This window comes from Erythrolamprus reginae, chromosome 2 (assembly GCF_031021105.1).
Source record: "Erythrolamprus reginae isolate rEryReg1 chromosome 2, rEryReg1.hap1, whole genome shotgun sequence".
NCBI lineage: Eukaryota > Metazoa > Chordata > Lepidosauria > Squamata > Dipsadidae > Erythrolamprus > Erythrolamprus reginae.
In genome coordinates this window covers 319,853,607-319,874,510 of record NC_091951.1, presented here as the reverse complement: position 1 = coordinate 319,874,510, position 20,904 = coordinate 319,853,607, and the positions used below count along the sequence as shown (strand labels likewise).

At 38.7% G+C, this 20,904-nt stretch overlaps 1 protein-coding gene across 1 annotated transcript in view; it reads left to right on the top strand.

Moving 5' to 3' along the window:
• Window positions 1-471: 471 nt before the first annotated feature.
• Window positions 472-20,904, top strand: part of RGS7BP (regulator of G protein signaling 7 binding protein) — a 73,036-nt gene continuing 52,603 nt past the window's right edge. Inside the window, exons 1-2 of the mRNA XM_070736362.1 lie at window positions 472-1,335; window positions 4,654-4,820. Coding sequence (XP_070592463.1) covers window positions 1,171-1,335; window positions 4,654-4,820 — 332 coding nt within the window. The 5' untranslated portion in view covers window positions 472-1,170. The remainder of the gene's footprint in view (window positions 1,336-4,653; window positions 4,821-20,904) is intronic.

Sequence of the window (20,904 nt, the reverse complement as noted above, 5' to 3'; positions counted from 1 at the left end):
CTACCACACCGTGGGCGTGGCTTATGTATTTTCTTTCAACGTTTTTAAGTGCAGATTAGATGCTCTGGGGTGGAGCTCCATTTTCGCTACCCCACTGCACTCCCCCCCCCTCCCTCAGGGCAGTAGTCCACCCCTGCACTCATGCCATAGGTTTGCCATCACTGCCCTACTACCTGAGGCCAAAAAACCCCCCACATATTCCCCAGGCTCACTTGCCCCCTCCCCCAATCACTCCGCATCCCCGCAGGGGGGGGCACCCCACTATTTAAATTACGCTAACCTTGGCGCAACATTAGCAGACCCTGCCTTCGTTGGAGGAGCAACCTCGGCGTCTTTCTGTTTCTTCCCTTCGTGAGGGGGTGGGGGAGGGGTGGCCTTTAGCCAAGGCAGCCTTCCCGCCAAACGAGACCGGCTCGAAGGGTGGTGGTGGAAACAAGTAGCGTTTAAAAGCCCAGGGAAAGATAATCGCCCGATCGAGGCGTTGCGCCTGCGCGCGCCTCCCAAGTCTGCCTGATATACACAGGCGCACATGCCTTCGCTCCCCTTCTGTGCTGCGGCGGCAAGGGAAGGGAAGAGGGGGAGGAACGAACGAGCGAGCCAGAAACGGGGTGTTGGTGGAGACGGCGGGCTGAGGCAAAGGGCTGCGTTTCCCTTCCCTCCCGCCCGCCCCCCGTCCTGAATGGAAGCCCCGCTCGGCCAAGCAGCCCGGGATCTCCGCCGCTTGCAAACCGGGCGGGCGGAGCGGACCCGCGCTCACTTTCGGCTCCGGGGACTGCGGGTGGCGCCGGCGCCGAAAGGAAAAAGAAGTTGCTGAGCGTCCCTTCGTCGTAAACCCGACGGGAGGCGATGCCGCAAGCCGCCGTCTCCTCGAGCGCTCCCTTGCCGACCGAAAGCTCCCCGAACTCCCGCCTGTGAAGAGAAACCAAAGGGGGAAATAAAAAAAACAAGGCGTCGGGCGAGCGCCAACCGATTCCGGAGCTCCCTCGCCGGCTTCATCGACGCGCTGCTGCTGCTGTCGCTGCCGCCTGAGGCGGCGGCACTCGAATCTGGCGTGGTGGAAAATCTTTGCCTGCCTCCCCCCCTCCCCAATCCCGCTCCCCGCCTCCTCCCGCCCGCGGCTGTGCCACCCGTGTTAAGCAGCAGCTTTCGCTGGGTGGCTGCTGCGTATGAATGACTTCGGCACCGAATGGGCGCAAAAAGCGCCCCAGGTCCACCGGCTCCATCTTCCAAATCGGCAAAACGTCGCTGCACGGCAGGGACTGCGAAGGCCGAGACGGCGGCAGCGCCGAGGGCGCCCCTAAGACCCAGAGGCTGGCCCTGGATGACTGCAAGATGGTGGGTACGGCGGCGGCTGCCCCCCCCCCCCGTGCTCCCCTTTGTTTTGTTTTGGGAAATTTTTTTTGATAGACGTTTTTTGGGGGGGGGCTCGGTGAGGGGGGGACCACTCCTCTCCCCCCGCCGTCCCCCCGCGCCTTGTCTATTCCGATCACGTGCAGCTGCACTATTTTTAAAACTGCAGTCCGCAATTTGGAGTTGACACCCTTTCTTCCCCCCCCCCCCCCCAAGTAGCGGCTTCGAGACCGGGGCTTGTGAGGCGGCGGTGGGGAGGGGGAGGGTAGGGCGTTATAATGATGATTTTAAAACAAACACACAGACACATAACGGCCTCCGTGCCTTAACGGGCTGGAGAAAGCGTCCGCGTTTATACAGTCGTTTTGTAGGAAAGGTAAAGAAACACGCTATTTGGGAACGTTGGCTTACGTGAGGGGAGGCAGTGGATGGCCACAGGAGTACGAAAACATCTGCTGCTGGTCTGTAGTATTTGCCCACCGTGTAGTCTGGAACGGTACTCTACGTCCTGGGTAGTAAGACCTCAGAAATCCAGAGCGAGCACTTTTCTCTTCTTCCCCCTTATTGATTGATTGGTTGATTGATTGATTGATTGATAGCAGTGTTCCAATATCTCAGGGGTTGCCACAAAGAAGAAGGGGTCAACCTGTTCTCCAAAGTACCTGTGGCAAGAAGCAATGGGTGGAAGCTGAACAAGGAGAGTAGCAACTTAGAACTAAGGAGAAATTTCCTGACAGAACAATTAACCAGTGGAACAGCTTGCCTCCAGAAGTTGTGGATGCTCCAACACTGGAAGTTTTTAAGAAGGTGTTGGATAGCCATTTGTCTGAAGTAGTGTAGGGTTTCCTGCCTAAACAGGGGGTTGGACTGGAAGACCCCCAAGGTCCCTTCCAACTCTATTGTTATTGCTACCCTTAATTTCAAAAGTGGGAAATGAGAAAATAAATAAATCCCACACAGTTCCACTGGCTTGATGGAAAACAAGGCTGTGAATGCACACACGGAGGTGATGTTAAAAGATGTGCACCCGTCTTTTCACGCCAGAGTTGTGCTAAGTTACTGGTGCAAATAGCAGCTGTGCCTGTTGATGCATGAACTAACTTGCCACTTCAACCCCCAGGATAGATAGGAAGTTAATCTACCAGAAGTATATTCTTTCCCAAATCCAAATTACCTTGAACTTTGGTGCAATTGAGCTCTGTGGTGTGGTTAACTTATAAATTCATAAAGATAGAGATCTAACATTGGCACCAATTATGTTTTTATGCTAACTTGTGCAGTTGAAAAAGCTAAAATCATAGTACTTGTTAGGAAAAATCTATTCTTAGTTTTCTCTTTTCTGTATTTAAATACTTACCCTTTTGTAATCTATCAGTTGCAGATACTTCTTAGGCTATTATTTATAGTGACCATAAATGTAAACAATGCATGATTTAAAAAAAAACATTTAATGACAACTCACAATAGTTACACAAAACATTTTGGTTGCAATCATATATAGATTTATTTCAGAACAAATATTGAATTCAGAAGGAATTTCCTTTGCATAAACTTATATATGATCGTAAATTGCCTTGGGCTTCTCATTTTTATACAAATGTTGAATTTGTCAGAGTTAGCTGAAGTTGAAATGCAGCTCAGGAAGGTCTGAGCCTTCATAAATGAAGCAAGATAATTTTAGAATTACTACTTTTATTTCGTTGTGATCTAAGTACACAGTGGGCAGAGATTGGCTGCAGACCAGACTTCTATTTCAGACATTAGATTGGAATACTGTATGCATCTTCCTTCAGCAAGTTCTACGTGACCTAAAACGGACAAGTATACATTGAGATTTGTGTAATCAATTCCGGATATGACTGCTGTATTCATAGATTCTTACTGCAATCTATGAATGTTAATAAAGTCCATTTTGTAAAATGAAACTACAGATTATTTGTGCTGAAAATCTTCGATTATGGAAGTATGTGAACTGGACTATGAAAGTTACAATATTGAATGCAGTCATTTTCTTTAGGAAACAATTTGCTTACACTTTTTAGTATTCTTTTCATTTTAGGGCATTTAAAAAAATCTTCCCATTTAAATTTCTTTTATACTGTACAAAGTTACAGTTGTGAGTTTACAAAATGTTAACTTTTAAAAATAAATCCTGATATTCATAAGGTTCTATTAAGGCTCAGCAAGTGTCCCAAAAAGGCTTTTGAGGATAGTGTTTTCAAGACTTGATTTGGGCAGTCTGTCAAATGAGATTTTCTTTGTGAGAGCCATAACATGCTAATCTGGAAGGGAAAGTGTGGAAGCTTAATTTTATCACACAGTGCACAACAGTACCTGAAGTTGAACTGATTGGTCAGAGAATCCATCTATGGGGGTAGAGAAATGTTTCCCTTTGTACAGCAGAAATGTTGAGAATATAATCTGGGCTAAGGATAATGGCAAAATATTTATCAATGCAACAATAAGATATATTGTGGTTGGTTCCATACATTCAAAAGAAAGGATTCCATTTTATAATAGTTTGAGGATTAAATGATGGGCAAACCTGAACTGTATTACAAATTAATGTCACAATATATTGTTAATCTTTTTCCTTTTTGCATACCATACATAGACAAACGTAATTTGTCTCAGAAGAAAAAATCAACAGTAGTAATTGTGTTAAGCAAAAGAATAATGGCTCATTTAACCCTGAAGCCTTGAGTTGGAAGCATTTTTATATACAGACTGAAGTACTAGCACAAATACTGAATGGCAAGGGATTTTTCCTCCTAGATAAATATCCAGATTCTTAAGAATAGTAAAAACAGCCTTGGAGCCAGGAAAAGCAGGATTTTCTTAAAAAAAAAAAAGCAGAGGGATAAGTGACACATTCCACTCCAGATAGACAGCAAGTCAGAAAAGTGGGGTGGGTGGGGGGAGGCTAGGGCAGGGGGGTGAATAAAGGAGAAACTATTTCTGGAAACATTATCTTCTTTCATGATACAATATTTCGCTTCCGGGAAAAGACAAGCTGTTAGTCAGCCAGCTTAAGCATGTGAAAACACTTTCAAAGGCTTTAAAATATGTGGAATATCTCCATTTCCCAGTGAAAATGCATGCTCTGGGTAAGCAAAGGGCAGCTTTTATAACATGCTTCATTATTTATGGCATGGTAGGGACAGATCTTCATTCTGTTTCAAATGCCTGCATCAGCATAGCTGGAGCAACATTTTTTTTTAAAAAAAAAAAATCCTGCCTTATCTTTCACTGCAGCAAAACATTGGTTTTATGTAAATAGATTTTTCTCTTTCTCTTTCTCAGCTTGTCCAGGACTTCAACACCCAGCTGGCTCTGTATCGGGAATTGGTCATTTCCATTGGGGATGTCTCAGTCAGTTGCCCATCGTTACATGCTGAAATGCAGAGAACACGTACCAAAGGTTGTGAGATCGCCTATCAGGCACACCAAAAGCTCTCTGCAATCTCTGGGTAGGAGACTCTTTCCAGCTTCGGTCTACTCGCCTGAGTTGTACCAGTTCTGTACAAGGTTTAGTAGTAAGAGATAACCACTACTGTATTTTCATAGCCTGTATTTTAGTTAAAAGGTTTAATTCATTCTGGCTTTTGGGATAGGAAAGCACCTCTTTGGTCTTTAGTTACAGCTCTCAGAACATTTGGAGAAAAGCTGTGCCATTTAAAATCCTTTGAAACAGAAGGCATTTTGTGACCTGCTGTATCAAAACCAAGTTCATAGTTAAGCTGATAGGAGTCTTTGATAGAGATAGAGGAACCTTTTTAAAAAATCATTCTAAAATACAAAGTTAAAGAGCGACATTATTAGACCAGACTATTAATATTATCATCTATTAACTGGAAAATACCATTCTAAGTAATGTTACAATATATTCTACATTTTTGTTTTGCTTCAAAAATTACAGCTCAAAAAAAACAAATCACTTCTAAACATTGTTTCATTCTTGCAGTTTGCATCCATGATTATGCCCATCACTTACATCTAAAGTGGAAAGAAAACTGGAGTACATTTAATTTACACTGGATGTACATTTTACGCAGTCTTGCAGTACTAATTGCACCTGCGAGCAAATCTCTAAAAATATAATACTATTTATTTATGTATTTCGTAGCAGCAAAAATATGCTGCTGCCAAAGGTAGCAGGTTGGTATACAAAAGCAAGCATAGTAAAAGGAACAGACTCTACAAAGAGATAAAATTGTGATTTTTAAGTCATTAAAACTACAAATTCAAACTTAAATTTTATACTTAGGTATAGTTAAAAGTAAACTGAATGGGAGGCACCATTATATTTCATTGGAGAGCAAATTCATCCTTGACAAAAAGTCAGGCCCCAAGGTAGCCCATGTACTGTTGAAGATGTACTTCATTAGATTATTTAAATGATAGGAATCTTGCAGAAGAAGGCATTGTCTAAGGTATCTTGAACCGAAACCATTCAGATCTATAAAAACAAGTGAATCCTTATATTGTACCCAGAAGTAAATTAGTAACCAGTGCAGAGTTTTCAAAATTATTGTTAAATTTGTCTCTAGAAAATAGATGGAAGACCAAAATGGACACAGCACTTTGTCATTATTTAGGAAAGAAAGATCAAGATCACATGAAGTGTTAATAACACTTTATAATGTCTTGGTAAGGCCACATTTGGAATACTGCATTCAGTTTTGGTCACCATGATGTAAAAAGGATGTTGAGACTCTAGAAAGAGTGCAGAAAAGAGCAACAAAGATAATTAGGGGACTGGAGGTTAAATATATATGAAGAATGGTTGCAAGAACTGGGCAAGGCAAGTTTGATGAGGAGAAGGATTAGGGGAGACATGATAGCAGGATTCCAATATCTCAGGGTTATCACAAAGAAGAAGTCAAAGTATTCTCCAAAGCAACTAAACAAGAAACAATGGGTGGAAATTAAACAAGGAGAGAAGCAACTTAGAACTAAGGAGAAATTTCCTGACAGAACAATTAATCAGTGGAACAGCTTGGTTCCAGAAGTTGTGAATGCTCCAACACTGGAAATTTTAAAGAAAATATTGGATAATCATTTGTCTGAAGGCAGTGTAGAGTTTCCTGCCTAAGCAAGGGGTTGGACTAGAAGATCTTCAAGGTCCCTTCACTCTGTTATTATTATTATTGGTATTATAAAGACTACTGGGCACAAATTCCATCTAAGAAAATAAAGGGTCCTGATGCACTCACGATTTGCATATCTGCTCTGCATAGGAAAGTTTGACCCCATCTTCTCTGTCTTATCTGAATTATGTCTCAATTTATTTTCATTCTATCTTTTAAATCAATAATAAATCATAATTGACAGCACATGACAAGCATAACTAAATAGTCCTATCTTGTTTCAATTAAAGCAAAATTCAAAGCTCTACTTTTAGTAGTGATTGAGTAATTTTAAACACACTTTTCATGTTATACACTTTTGGAGACATAATGTTGTTTGATGCAGAAACACGTAGCACTGGGGATGCAAAGGATTTAATATTAGAGATACAGAAGTACACCTTTCTGTCATCAAACATTGTAATAATTGATTGACAACAGTGCCATTAGTTTGAATCAGTGCTCAGCAGAGGCCTTGAAATCAGTTCAGCAAGCAGGAAAAAAAGGATTCAAGTAGCCACCAAAAATGTAGCATTTAAAAATAGAAAAGAGGCAAAACCAGAAGTCTCCAAAACATTTAAAAGCAAGTTTGTAAAAGTGAAAGTAAACATTAGTTGTAATATACAATGAACATCAGTATTTGCCTATGTTACAGATAATTCTTAAAACTTAGAACCTGCCTTATTTTCTACTGCAGCCTATTTTAGGGTCTGCTCTGATTTACAATATCTATCCATATGTCAAGTAGAAGAATGTTTCATTAGGTATCACTGATTCTTTCAGTGAATGCACTAAGCTAAATGCCACCATTTTATCATGCCCTTCTACTAAGCTAGGAACCCACACTTTAGTTCTTAACCTCACTTGCTTTTATCATGCCATGTAGTGCAAAATGAAGTATCATATTTAACCAAGTAGATGGGTCAAGTAGAAGAGAATTTGGATTTAATTTCAGTTTTGCTTGTGCCAGAATGCTATATTGGGTTGTGATCCTTAAATAGGCATCTGTGATCATTACACAGATATGAAGTCGGTGGTTCCAAATTTGCTATTTTGACATTTTCTTTTAAATGCATGGCAGTGTAACTGATGTAATCTTGTTTCCAACCTTCACTACTGGCTTTCAGACTGCGGTAGGGATTAAAAATGCCCTTTTACTTACACAGTGTTCTGTACATAGCCCCTGAAATGTTTATTAAATTAAAGATACTGATAAAGGTCAGAGGTAGAGTAGAGCCTGCTTCAATTTTTCCTAATACTGTATTGTCAGACACCTGACCTATCATTCCTATTCCCAACCAGCCGGGGTATCATACCTGGTTGATGGCTTTCAAATGAACTTTGTGAAAGTCCTTAAGGTGAGATATTTGGATGGGCAATTAATCCAGCAAACAGACTGGATCAACAACAACAACAACAACAACAAAGAATATACAAAGCATTTAGAAACATAGAAACATAGAAGATTAACGGCATAAAAAGACCTCATGGTCCATCTAGTCTGCCCTTATACTATTTCCTTTATTTTATCCTGGATATATGTTTATCCCAGGCATGTTTAAATTCAGTTACTGTGGATTTACCAACTACATCTGCTGGAAGTTTGTTCCAAGCATCTACTATTCTTTCAGTAAAATAGTATTTTCTCACGTTGCTCATGATCTTTTCCTCAACTAACCTCAGATTGTGCCCCCTTGTTCTTGTGTTCACTTTCCTATTTAAAAACACTTCCCTCCTGAACCTCATTTAACCCGATTTCTTCAGTCTATTATCTGAAGAATCAATTTCATCCTGCCTAATGGTAGAACTAGCCCTGAATAGATGAGCAGGTTTACATTTTGCTTCCTAAAAAAAAAAATGCAGGAAATAATGCTGTGTTCCATTTAAGAGGCTTTAAAAAAAAAAGTTTTATACAGGTAATTTCAGTTTCACAGTTTCTTTTATAGGTTTGCTGCAAATCTTATGGAATATTACTTGACTGATGTATAATGTGCTAAAAAGTGAGGGCAAATTCTCTGGTGGATGTGCTTTAAATTGGAATTTCTACACTGCTAGTAAAACCATTTAAAACTAATTAGTCCCAGTTTCCAAAAAAAAGCAAAAATAGGGAACTGATTCCAAACATTTGTGTGATTGAAAAAAACAGATTTATAACTATTTTCAAACTATTTTGCTTAGAAATTTTCTTTTAAGAAAATAATGTGTGAACCTTAGAGAATTTAAGCTAGTGGGGTGTTTGAATAGAAAACCATATCTGAAAACATAATTTAAATCATTAGGAAAATAGCAAACAGGTCAGTTTGAGATGTGAATGCCTCCAGGTGCTAAATTAGATTTAGCAGTTAAAATGTGGCTGAAACTTTCCATCCATAGGACTAGGGAAAGATGGGTGAGTCTGCATCTTCCTACAATAATCTTTTTAAGAAGCAGAAGATGCCGCATGTCTATGGTATTCAGCTTCCTGGCTGTGAGAGAAGATTTCATGTCTCCCCCTTGCTTTTAAAGAGCAGCTTAGTTGTACACCGGAAATAAATTAACAAGATGACTTTTCTTTGGAATAAATGGTAGTGTATAAAATGTTACTCAGTGCTGAAGAATAGTGAAATGTTAAATGAAAATAAGCTTAGCTGTGGCTCAACCTGTGACACTGGGAGTAGATTAGAACAGATAAAATAAACCAATTGTTTACACAATCAATATTTAATTTTATGCTCCTTGTTGGCTTAGGATGCAGTGGTGGTCATTGGCCTCCATCGTTTCAGAGGAGTTTGATAGCTATAGAGCATGTAGGTTTTGTGGTAGTACAGTCCAGATTTCCCCATTCTCTTCTGCCTAAAATACTCCCAGAATAGCTCGTAATTATGTGAAACAAAACTGCCTTTGCCGACATGCTTTTAGTCTAAAAGACACCATTCAAAAGGAAAGGAAGGCTGGGAATAAACAAGCAACTTAAGACGTCATTAGAGTCTTAGGAGTAAAGTTAAAACAGACAGTAAATTCAACTGGGAATGGAGCTGGGTTAGAAGATAAGGGATTAGCTGTTGCTGGTTTTTCTCTGGTGGCCTCAGAAATCATTGGTGATAGCTGGAGGAAGAAAACTCAATTGGAGTTGTAGTCAGGAAGGAATAACATTTGGAAATCCAGGACAAGGGAGTATCCTTTTTTTTTTCACAGGGGTATTTATATATTTATTTACTTTATTTGTCAAGTACACATTGGTGGTATACCAAGATATAACAATGTTTATATACAGTACATGATACTAGTAAGAGAGAAACATTAGGACAGGGAATGGAAGGCACGCTGGGGCACTTATGCACGCCCCTTACTGGCCTCTTAGGAATCAGGAGAGGTCAACAATGAATAATCTAGGAGAAATGTTTTGGGAGTTAGGTAATGATACTACAGAGTCGGGTAGTGAGTTCCATGCATCAACTATTCGATTACTAAAGTCATATTTTCTGCAATTGATGTGTATGTGATGGTTAGGAAAGAGGACATGCTGGATTAACTTCTATTCTTATGTGTATACAAAGACACAAATTGTGAATTTTTTCCAGAACTGTGGGGTACATACTGTACTTCAAATCTAAATCTGATGCTTTAGCAAAGTGAAGCACAGCCATTGCTAACGTGAGAACTAATTAGTCCAAACAGCTAGGCTAATGATTTCATTTTTAATCTGCATTGGTTACTGATTGATTTCTGGACACAATTCAAAGTGTTGGTAATGACCTATAAAGCCCTACATGGCATCGGGCCAGATTGCTTGCGGGACCTCCTTCGGCCGTATGAGTCCCAGCGGCCGGTGAGGTCCCACAGAGTTGGTCTTCTCCAGCTCCCATCAATTAGACAATGTCGCTTGGCGGGGCCTAGAGAAAGAGCCTTCTCTGGGGGAGGGGGGGGCTCTGGAATCAGCTCCCCCCAAAGATTCACATTGCCCCCACCCTCCTCTTCTTCCTCAAGAGTCTTAAGACACATCTATGCTGCTAGACCGACAAATTTATTTATTAGATTTGTATGCCGCCCCTCTCCGGAGACTCGGAGTTATGTTATGTGTGATTGTTGTTTGAATGGGTATGATTGATTTTTTAACAAAATTGGGGATTTTACATCAACTTTTTTCACGGGTACAGGTATGATGGTCTTGGTATATTCGGGTTTCTTCCCGTGTAGGATTTGGAAATTTCTGGCGACGTTTCAATGAGGTCTCACTCATCATCTTCAGGCTGGTGTTTCTGTCCTTGTTCTAAGGCGAACACACACACACACACACACACACATATATATATATATATGTTTTGTATTTCATTGTTTTTTTTGTATGCTGTAAGTCACCCCGAGTTCTCGAAGCAGAACAGCATGTAAATCCAATGAATGAATGAATGAGCAGGTAGGTAGGTAGGTAGGTAGGTAGGTAGATAGATAGATAGATAGATAGATAGATAGATAGATAGATAGATAGATAGATAGATAGATAGATAGATAGATAATACCTGTATGCTCATATCCGCTTGGCATAACTAATCCCCTAATACATGGGCAGGTATAGTGTTTCCCAGAGTCCTAAAATAACCTAAGGGAGTCTACATTTTCTAGATACAGAGCAAAAAGGGTTATCATGAAAAGGAAATGCAGAATTGAAACCTAAGAGGCTTATGCTTATTTTATTTCAAAGCAAAGAAGCAGAAATACATTTGCAAGGACTCATTTTATTCAGATAAATAGGTAAACAGGTAAATACATAAATATAAATATACATACACATGCTCAATTTCTGATTAGTCAGAGACAGTTGGAAAAATGCTGTCTGCTTCTGCAATTGATTTATATAGGAGAAACCAAATTTGAACTGCTTCACTGCATTTGAATACTGTGTCATCAAAAGAAGTAGATCGGATGGTTTTATTTTATTTTATTTTTATTTTTGCTTTCAAGTCAGTGTGGATTTCTTGTGACTGCCAGGATTGGTTCCTGCAGTTTTCTTGGCAAGATTTCTTGGAAGTGGCTTGCCATTGCCTCCTTCCTAGCACTCAGAGTCCTCTCAATCAGTTTGAACCACTTGGAAGGAACGTAGATGAGGATGGGAAAAATAATACCCATCCTCCTCCTCTTCCTCTTCATGCTTCTCCTCATAGACTTTTCTGGACCTTCACTGTAGAAGTTGAAGCCCAGGCTGCCAAAGGACAACAGCTGCACAGGATATACAAAGAAAGGGGGTAGCAGCTAGTCACAGTGCTTGCTGCCCACAGTTTAGGCAGCTCCCTCAGTCATTTCAGTTGGATATATTGCTACTCAGCTGTTTTAGATAAATTCCAGTGCTTTTGTAATCCTTTAAGAGTTTTAAAGGTATTATTAGCATGCATTGGTCTAGAGCAGTGACCCCATCTTTGGCCCAAGCTTTTTCAGAAAAAAAAATACTTTCCAGTTTTAAATAACAATTATTTCAAAGTGTCAATTTCTCATGGAATTTAAACTTATTTTCTTTCCCAGAGGCATCCATCTACATTTGACTACCTACAATAAAGTTCTGATTAAAGCTAGAATAAAATGTTTGCTGCAATTTCTAAAGTTGCAAATGATAATCCTACAATCCTATCCATAGTAGTACATATTGAGTCTTGTGTTCATTTAAAAAAACAGGTTAATTCAGAAGAGAAGGATTTCTGACAGTCTCAAAATGGGTGAGCAGTGTGGTCGGGCAGTAGGAAAGGCAAGTAGAATGCTTGGCTGCATAGCTAGAGGTATAACAAGCAGGAAGATGGAGATTGTGATCCCCTTATATAGAGCACTGATGAGACCACATTTGGAATACTGTGTTCAGTTCTGGAGACCTCACCTACAAAAAGATATTGACAAAATTGAATGGGTCCAAAGATGGGCTACAAGAATGGTGGAAGGTCTTAAGCATAAAACGTATCAGGAAAGACTTAATGAACTCAATCTGTATAGTCTGGAGGACAGAAGGAAAAGGGGGGACATGATCGAAACATTGAAATATGTTAAAGGGTTAAATAAGGTTCAGGAGGGAAGTGTTTTTAATGGGAAAGTGAACACAAGAACAAGGGGACACAATCTGAAGTTAGTTGGGGGAAAGATCAAAAGCAACGTGAGAAAATATTATTTCACTGAAAGAGTAGTAGACCCTTGGAATAAACTTCCAGCAGACGTGGTGGGTAAATCCACAGTAACTTAATTTAAACATGCATGGGATAAACATACTATATATCCATTGTAAGATAAAATACAGGAAATAGTATAAGGGCAGATTAGATGGACCATGAGGTCTTTTTCTGCCGTCAGTCTTCTATGTTTCTAATTAAGTGTATACGTGGTAGAATTAAGAAAATGTCCCATATTAATTCAGGAGTCTCAACTTGGAGTGCCAAACCTTGTAGTCTTAATAAAATTTTATCATTATCTATTTGTCTAAAACATCTAAGTCAAATAAGCATTAGGTTAAATGATTATCTTAAGTGATACACTGACCCAAGCAACGCAAAGGTGAAGAGCTCCCTCAAGCGGCAGTTCTCAGAAGCCCTATCCAAACTCACTAGGTCAAGTTCACCTCAGATAAAGCTAGAAATTATACAGCTCATGTGAAATAAGAGACTTTGTATACTAGAAGAAGCTGAAGGCAGCATAAATCTCCTGGAACGATATACAATACAGCTAGCTCTGAGGACAGGTCACACTCTCCTAAAAGGACAGAATATCCTCCCCTTAACAAACATCAGAGAAAGCCACAGGAGTGGGAGGTAGAAGGCTCCTACGTTGAGCTGAGAAAAATGTATTGTCTCCCACGGCATAACCCTTAAAGGAATCCACAACACAGCAATGGACTGGGTAAGGTGCAGAGCTATGGATCTTACACCCCAATATTTTCAAACAGTCTTCATCTTTAGGAGGTTAGCAGACTGGTTTTATTCAGATGTAACAGGTTTCCAGACGTACCTGGCCCGAACAATGTTATATAACTGATCAAAATCACAACATTCTTTTAAGAAAAACTACTTGCAACACATCCTCATCGTTATGACAGCTGCCTTTCACCCCACAATCAGGTGATTGCATTTCAGGTGCTGAGCAACCAACTTGCATTTATAGTGTTGTGTTCCCAATGGTTACATGACATTTGCAACATTTTTTTGCCTTTTTCATCATGTTCAATGGGCAAAAAACACCCATTGGACCTAGTGAATTCATATGATGACCAGGGTGACTTGCTTTATAGATGTCGTAACACAGTTGCAAAATTGAGTCTGGTCACATGGTACCTTGGTTTTTTATTAAAATGTCTTACAAGCAAAATTCAGAACTCTATAGTGCCGTGATGGCGAACCTTTTTTCCCTGGAATGCTGAAAGAGTATGTGTGCACACTATTGTGCATGCATGAGTGCCCACACACATAATTCAATGCCTGGGAAGGGCAAAAAAAATTCCCCCACTCTCCGGAGGCCCTCTGGACGCTGGAAAGGACCTGTTTCCCAACTTCTGGTGAGGCCAGTAGGATCATGTTTCGCCCTTCCCAGGCCCCAAAGGCTTCCTTGGAGCCAGGGTAGAGTAGAAACACCATTCCCCTGGAGGCCCCCTGGAAGCCAAAAATGCCCTCCCAGAGCCAAAAATCAGCTGGCCGACACACACATGCACGTTGGAGCTGAGTTAGGGTAACGGTTCGCATACCAGCAGATATGGCTCTGTGTGCCAAGGGTGGCACCTGTGCCATAGATTCATCATCACTGCTATAGTGCTTTTAAATCAAGGATTACTTACTATCAATCTCCTTCTGTAAGTTGTGGCCTTTCAGCATGGAACTGCCTTGTAGGTTTCACAAACATACAACAGTCCTTTCCTCAGTCCTTTCTTTAAAGAGCATGAAGCTTCTCTCTGCCTATGGTAGCGCCATTGATTACTAAACTAGTCTTCTGCTACTATCACTGATACCCACAATCAGACTTTCAGGACTTTAAGCCTAGATTGAATGCCATTTGAACCGTGCCATGAGTCAGAGCATTTTTAATAGACAATGACATTTCTAACAGTAATGTTTTTTCACTGAGACCAGGAAGTCATCCTCCCCTCCTGCTATATTTGTCAAACTTAGTTGAATTAGGATCTGTGCAAACTGACATCTCATGACTCATCAAAAATTGAGTGGAATGAAGATAAATAGAATAGACAGTCTTCTAGTTTCCTTGTGGCTGCCACAACCAGATCCCAAAGCTTCAGCGACTATGATATCCAGGTAAATCAAGGGTTCCATTGAGCTGGCTGTAAGTCCTAAAATAAGCTTGCTCCATAGGAAATTGTGGCCCACTATTGCAATCACCACTACCATCCTCAACACTGTTTCCTGGGTGATAATTGCCTTTATAAAGTACCATAAGTTCTATTCTCTTGAAGCTTGGTTGAAGCCTTCTCAGCAGGAGGACACTCAAGAGAGTGGGAGGATGCATTTGTTTTGTAATGATGAAAAGATTGATTTGTCACCAGTTTTTTAAAAATTAACGGTAGAAGAGTTTTTAATGTCATGTATCATTTGTTTCATTGTCATATATATGAAGTCTTTTAAAAAGTGTGGTCTGAGGACTATTGTGAGTCACCAACAACCTTTCAAGGTATCTATGAAGTCAAATAAATCAATAGTTAAAATTTCTCAGTTTTAATTTCTCATATAATAAATACCAACACATATAACCCGCATAAAGCCCTTTGAGATAATCATTTTTAGGAATATAAAAGGGTCCTGAAATCAAAATATCTGAGAATCACTGCCCAAAGCAATTTCACAATACATAATTGGAGCATTAAACACTCAGTTTCTTTCTTTGCAGAATTGAAAAAATGGTGCTAATGATTAAAACATATCATCTATTTAATCTAGAGATTAAATACATGTCATCTATGAAACTTACAATCCTTTTTATAAGTCATATGGAAGGCAATTCCATATAGTATTATAATTGTTTAAGTCCTGGATTAGCATTGTGGATTGACCTTGTGTTCCTCTGCCATCATGTGTGTTTGGCAGCTGGCTGATTAATTTCCAGGTCAGATGTAGTGCAAAAACAGTAGTTGTTGAACATACATTGGCAGTGAAAATACTGCAACAAGTGATGGTATCAGAGTTCATGTTCCTAGGCAGGAATAAATAATTTACACAATCTCACAAGAAATCCAAAGAACTTCTGATAATTATTATTTCTTGAAAAATGTAAGAAGCTATGAATGAATTTGGGTTTTTTTTCTCCCAACTCATATAATATAAGTGATCTCTTTGCCCCCTCTTTTAAATTGGGCGACATGTTTCTGTCCTTTTGATTGTACAACAGAATGCAAACTGTAGATGAATTATACTAACCTGAGTTTAGTCTTTATGACTATGGTAGAAGTTGAACTATTTCCCTGCTCCTTTCTAAATGACTGGCTGTATTTTGTAATAGAAGATGCCAAGAAAAAAAATAGAACTCAAACTAAGGACTAGAATTTGAGTGGAGGGAGGAATTGACTAATTTTTAAACTCCTTAAAATGGTCAAGTATAGACACTTGTTGGCTGGATTATGCAAAGGTAGCAGTGTTTTGAGAATATAAGCAGTTAATAACCATCTTGTTTTGTTACCTGATTTTGGGAATTGGAGAAAAGATGTGGAAGGTTGTGTAGAAATGCACAATTATTCCACATTTTTCTACTTTAGTTAGTTTCAATAATGTACCTTCTTTTATATTACATGCTGAATATTTCTCTTTCCCTTTACCCATTATGAAATGTTTCTATTTGAATTTAAGATTTTGGGCAAAGGTCTGTATGATTGGACACCTGCCTTTTGTAATTCTATTTAGATTCCGGAAATATTGAGAATCCTTCTGTCTGGCCTCTTCTACCTAAATCCCACATTAAGTAACTACTGCTAGTCAGCTCAATTTCTCATAGGTATAATTTACCTCCCAGCAGCGCCTGATACAAACCAAGTCAGCATATCAAATTTTCCAAGATTTTTCTTGATAATTCATTGCTTACTATGACAGTTGTTTGCAATGAAGTGGGACGTATCTTTTACTTGGCTTCCTGAATAACTTTTCTTACAAGAATAGAATAGAATAGAGAATAGAATTCTTTATTAGCCAAGTGTGATTGGACACACAAGGAATTTGTCTTCGGTGCATAAGCTCTCAGGGTACATTAAAAAAAAACAGCAGCAGCAGCACCAGGCAGATGCTGCGGTTAGAGTACTGTACTGTACTTGGAAATGTTACTTGCCTGTTATTTCATATTTAAATCAAAGAGATAACAGAAGGACAAACCAAATTACCACCTTCATAATTTGATAACAAATTGCAACTAATTCTAAACACTTAGAATTATTTTGAAGTGGTAGCATATTGGGATGCTGCACAACAGCTCCAAGGAAACAAAATGGTCTTCTCAAAAAATATTGAGATACAAAGAATGAAGTAATCAAAGGGTGGATTCTGAATGGATATAGAATAATTATTGACTTTTACAGTATTTTCTATGCCCTCACTGACCACTAACTCAGAATTGGCAAATAATCTCTGCTGATATCAAAATGTCCTTTGTGTATATTTCCTTCCACATACATTAGTGCAAGACTTTACACAAAGAAAGTTTAGATCAGGATTCCATTAGGAGGGTCTGAAATATATGGAAAATCCTTTCAGTAGAATTGATTTTGTTGCAGGTATATATTTCCTTTGGGGATTTTGTTCGTAAACACAAGTTCAGGGGATGCGAGATGACTGCAATATTCACTTTAAAGAAATTGAAAGTTAAGAATACATGGGTATGCAAGTGCCTTTTTATTGAATGAAGCTTTTCTGCCTCACTCTAGTAAAAAATTTACTGACAATTTTAAAGCACAATTTAGTATTGGCAAGGACATGCAGAAGAAAGCTGACATAATGGACTTATTGACAAGCTGTGTTCATTTCTAGAATGAACAGTAAAATGATTTGGTGAACCCTGCACTCTCTTTTTAGTGTATCTCATAATGATGCCCTATTGCTTTTTTTGCTGTGTTTTGTTGCAATAACTATTTTATGCTATTAAAATCATTCAGAATAGTGACTACTAGTTAAAAAAAGTCTCAAGTCTGATCCCTGGCTTCCTTAGTTTCAAAAAGAATGTGTAGCAGTTTGTTTGAAATATTTGAAGAATCTAGAAAGAGAGAATACTAGGTAAGGTGGTTAAATAGTCTGATTGGATATGACAACTTCCTACTTAGTTAGAGCCTCCTGTATTTGAGATTGACTCATAATGTTGTATGCCAACCAGAGTCCACAAGGAGTTGGGCGACGTGTAAGCGCAATAACTAACTACAGTAACTAACTAACTAAATAAATCAATAAATAATGCCTGGATAATTTAATTTCACATCTATGTGGTTTGCTTGGCAATAATTCAGAAATGATTTGCTGTTGCCTTCTTGCTGAATCCCCCTCCCCCTCTCCTTTTTTGCCTAAGTTAGGGTCCTATCTTCCTGGTAGCTTCCCAGTCAGATAGTAACCATGTTCCACTGTTAGCTTTTCAAGATCAGCCAAGGTCAGAGAGTGCTGAGTGCTGAAGAAAATGATTAAGTAAATTGTCTAAAGTAATCCAAGACAGCTTCTCATATTCCTGTGAAATATTAAGCATTTTCTGGAAATGCTGCAAAGGTATTGCCATAGTCTAAACAGATTGCCAGTTTGCCTACCTAATGAATATTGTTCAGTTCTACTTGAAAAAAAATTGAGAGCTAATTAATTCTAATGTTCCAATTCTCTGACTTGAAACGTTTCCTTTCCTAATATGCTCCATATTGAATGTTCACGTCATCTTGAGCAGCATTTATTGCTTTGTGAGTATTTATATGTCATTGTGTTGGTGATAGTAATTCATTTGATCTATGAGAGTCTTGAAGTCTGTAATAGGTAATTTCTTCAACGCTTTCCTGAACATGACAGTTTTTAATTTGCCATAAATTGGAAGTGTAGAGTCAACCATATAGAAAATTGGATCCAACTGAAAATTCAAATGTGTATAACAATAAGTGTATATTTTGATTGCACTAGATTAAATTATTTTTTAGATATACTGTAGTTTTGGCCAAAAGTCTGGTTACCTCTCAATGTTATCCAAAAAACAACCCCATTTGCCATAAAATAAGTTGAAACTAACACAACCACAGTACATAATGTCCTCCGTATTCTTTTTTTTAAAAAAAAATATTTTTATTGATATTATAATATAAAACACGCATATTTTGTATATACCCATTTTAACTCAAAAGCAATATATTTACATATTACAAAGTGATTCCAATTTCTTCCTTATAGCTTGGTCTCGAATTCTACTGAGCATATATCCTCTTACCTTGTCCCATCAGTTCCCTCAGATCAATTTCGTTGGCCAAATTCATGCTCTTATCCATAATCTCAAATTGAATATGATCCACCATATACCGATACCAGTTTTGTATCGTCCATTTTGTCGCATCCTTCCAACCTAAGACTATTACAGTCTGAGCGCTTTCTATCACTGCTTCTTTTATTTTTCTAAATTCTCCCATCTCGTTCTTTTTAACTAATACATATTCCCATTTCCTTTGTAATTGTCCATCATATATTTAACACCCTATTAATATCCTCTTGCACTTTTTTCCAAAAGTTCTGCACTACCGGGTATTCCAAAAACATATGCATAAATACTCCCTTATCTTTGCACCCATGCCAACAGGTATTCTTAACATTCTGCTGAAAGTATGCAAGTTGAACAGGTGTGTGATTACTTATGTAATATTTCCCATCTCATTTCCCTAACTCTTGTATTCTTAATGTCCTCCATATTCCTTGGAGCAGTGTTTCCCAACCTTGGCAACTTGAAGATATTTGGACTTCAACTCCCAGAATTCCCCAGCCAACGGGGAATTCTGGGAGTTGAAGTCCAAATATCTTCAAGTTGCCACGGTTGGGAAACACTGCCTTAGAGCATGCACATAGCAATACATCTGGCCATATCTGCACAAGTGCATTTCAAAACAAGACTAGGACCCTAACTTGAAGGTTAACTACAAAATGTTTTATACCTAAAATATAAACAATTCTTTGATTGGCCCTTCATAAATTATATAATAAAAGAAAAATAAAAGCATTTTAAAGAAATATTCATCTGTGGTTGAAGTCCAATCTTGCACTTCATTAATTATGAAGTTTAAAACAAAATCATTCACCTATAAGTGGCACTCATAGAATATCTACTATGGATTTACTTCCACCTTACACTTCCTCTTGCATTTCCTGGGGGAGTTGCTCAAAAATTGAACTTGAAGGTGCAGAGGGCTGTTGTTTCTTTTTTTTAAAATAGCTTTGTGTTTTTTAAACAAGTTACAGCCTGTTCTTTTGTCATGGCCACATCTCACAAGCTTCTACTGGATTTAAAAGTGCAAAAATGCACCCCTGAGATACAGGCAAGAAAAGCTGAACAGCCACTGAAATTGTAAGTTAGGAAAACATTACATTTCAGACTTCACGTGCCAGTATTGGACTTGAACATTTAATCTATTTTTTGTGCCATTTTGTTATAGTGATTAAATAAACCTAGGTATTAAGTCATTAAAAAAGCAAAAACCTTGCCTTAAAGAAAACACAACCTCCAATTCAAATATACATGCCTTCTTTTTATTACATCATGTCTCTGATTTATACTGGATTTCCTTTTTATTTTAATATTAAATTCACATTGTAAATACACACACACACACTTTCAGTTTTCAACCACTTTAAACCACACACGTAATACAATTTTCCACTTGAATTTATTGAATTGAATTTATTAGATTTGTATGCCGCCCCTCTCCGTGGACTTGGAGCGGCTTTCTAATGGGAGCTATACAGTAAATTTGTTCTCTGTTGGTCAAAAGTATAGAACACAATCGTTAATGTAAGTTTACAGCAGGGTAGATTTTGCTGAAACCCTAACCCTAATGACAGGTATAACCTTACTTCAAAAATGAAACTATTTTCCATGAAAAGTCATAGAAAAGGTGCAAGCAGAGACGAGACAATCATGTAGGGTCTCCTGCTTGGGTGGGGTTTGGAGTAGAATCTAGATGACCTACAAGGCCCCTTCCAACTCTGTTAATCTGTTATCTGTTTTTTATTTATTTTTCCAGTGTGTTTTTAACCTGGATTTCTGCACTGAGCAGAGGTTTGGATGGTCTAGATCAGTGTTTTTTTAACTTTAATATGTGTGAACTTCCACTGCCAGACTCCCCAACCAACTTCAGTTTTCGGAGAGGGAAGTCCATACATCTTAAGCTTGTCAAGGTTGAGAAACTTTGTGATTCTGCTGGCAAGCTTGGAAAAGCCTGAGGTTTGAGTACAAAGCAACCTTTTGAAAATACTTTTAAGTGTCTAGAGTCTAGACA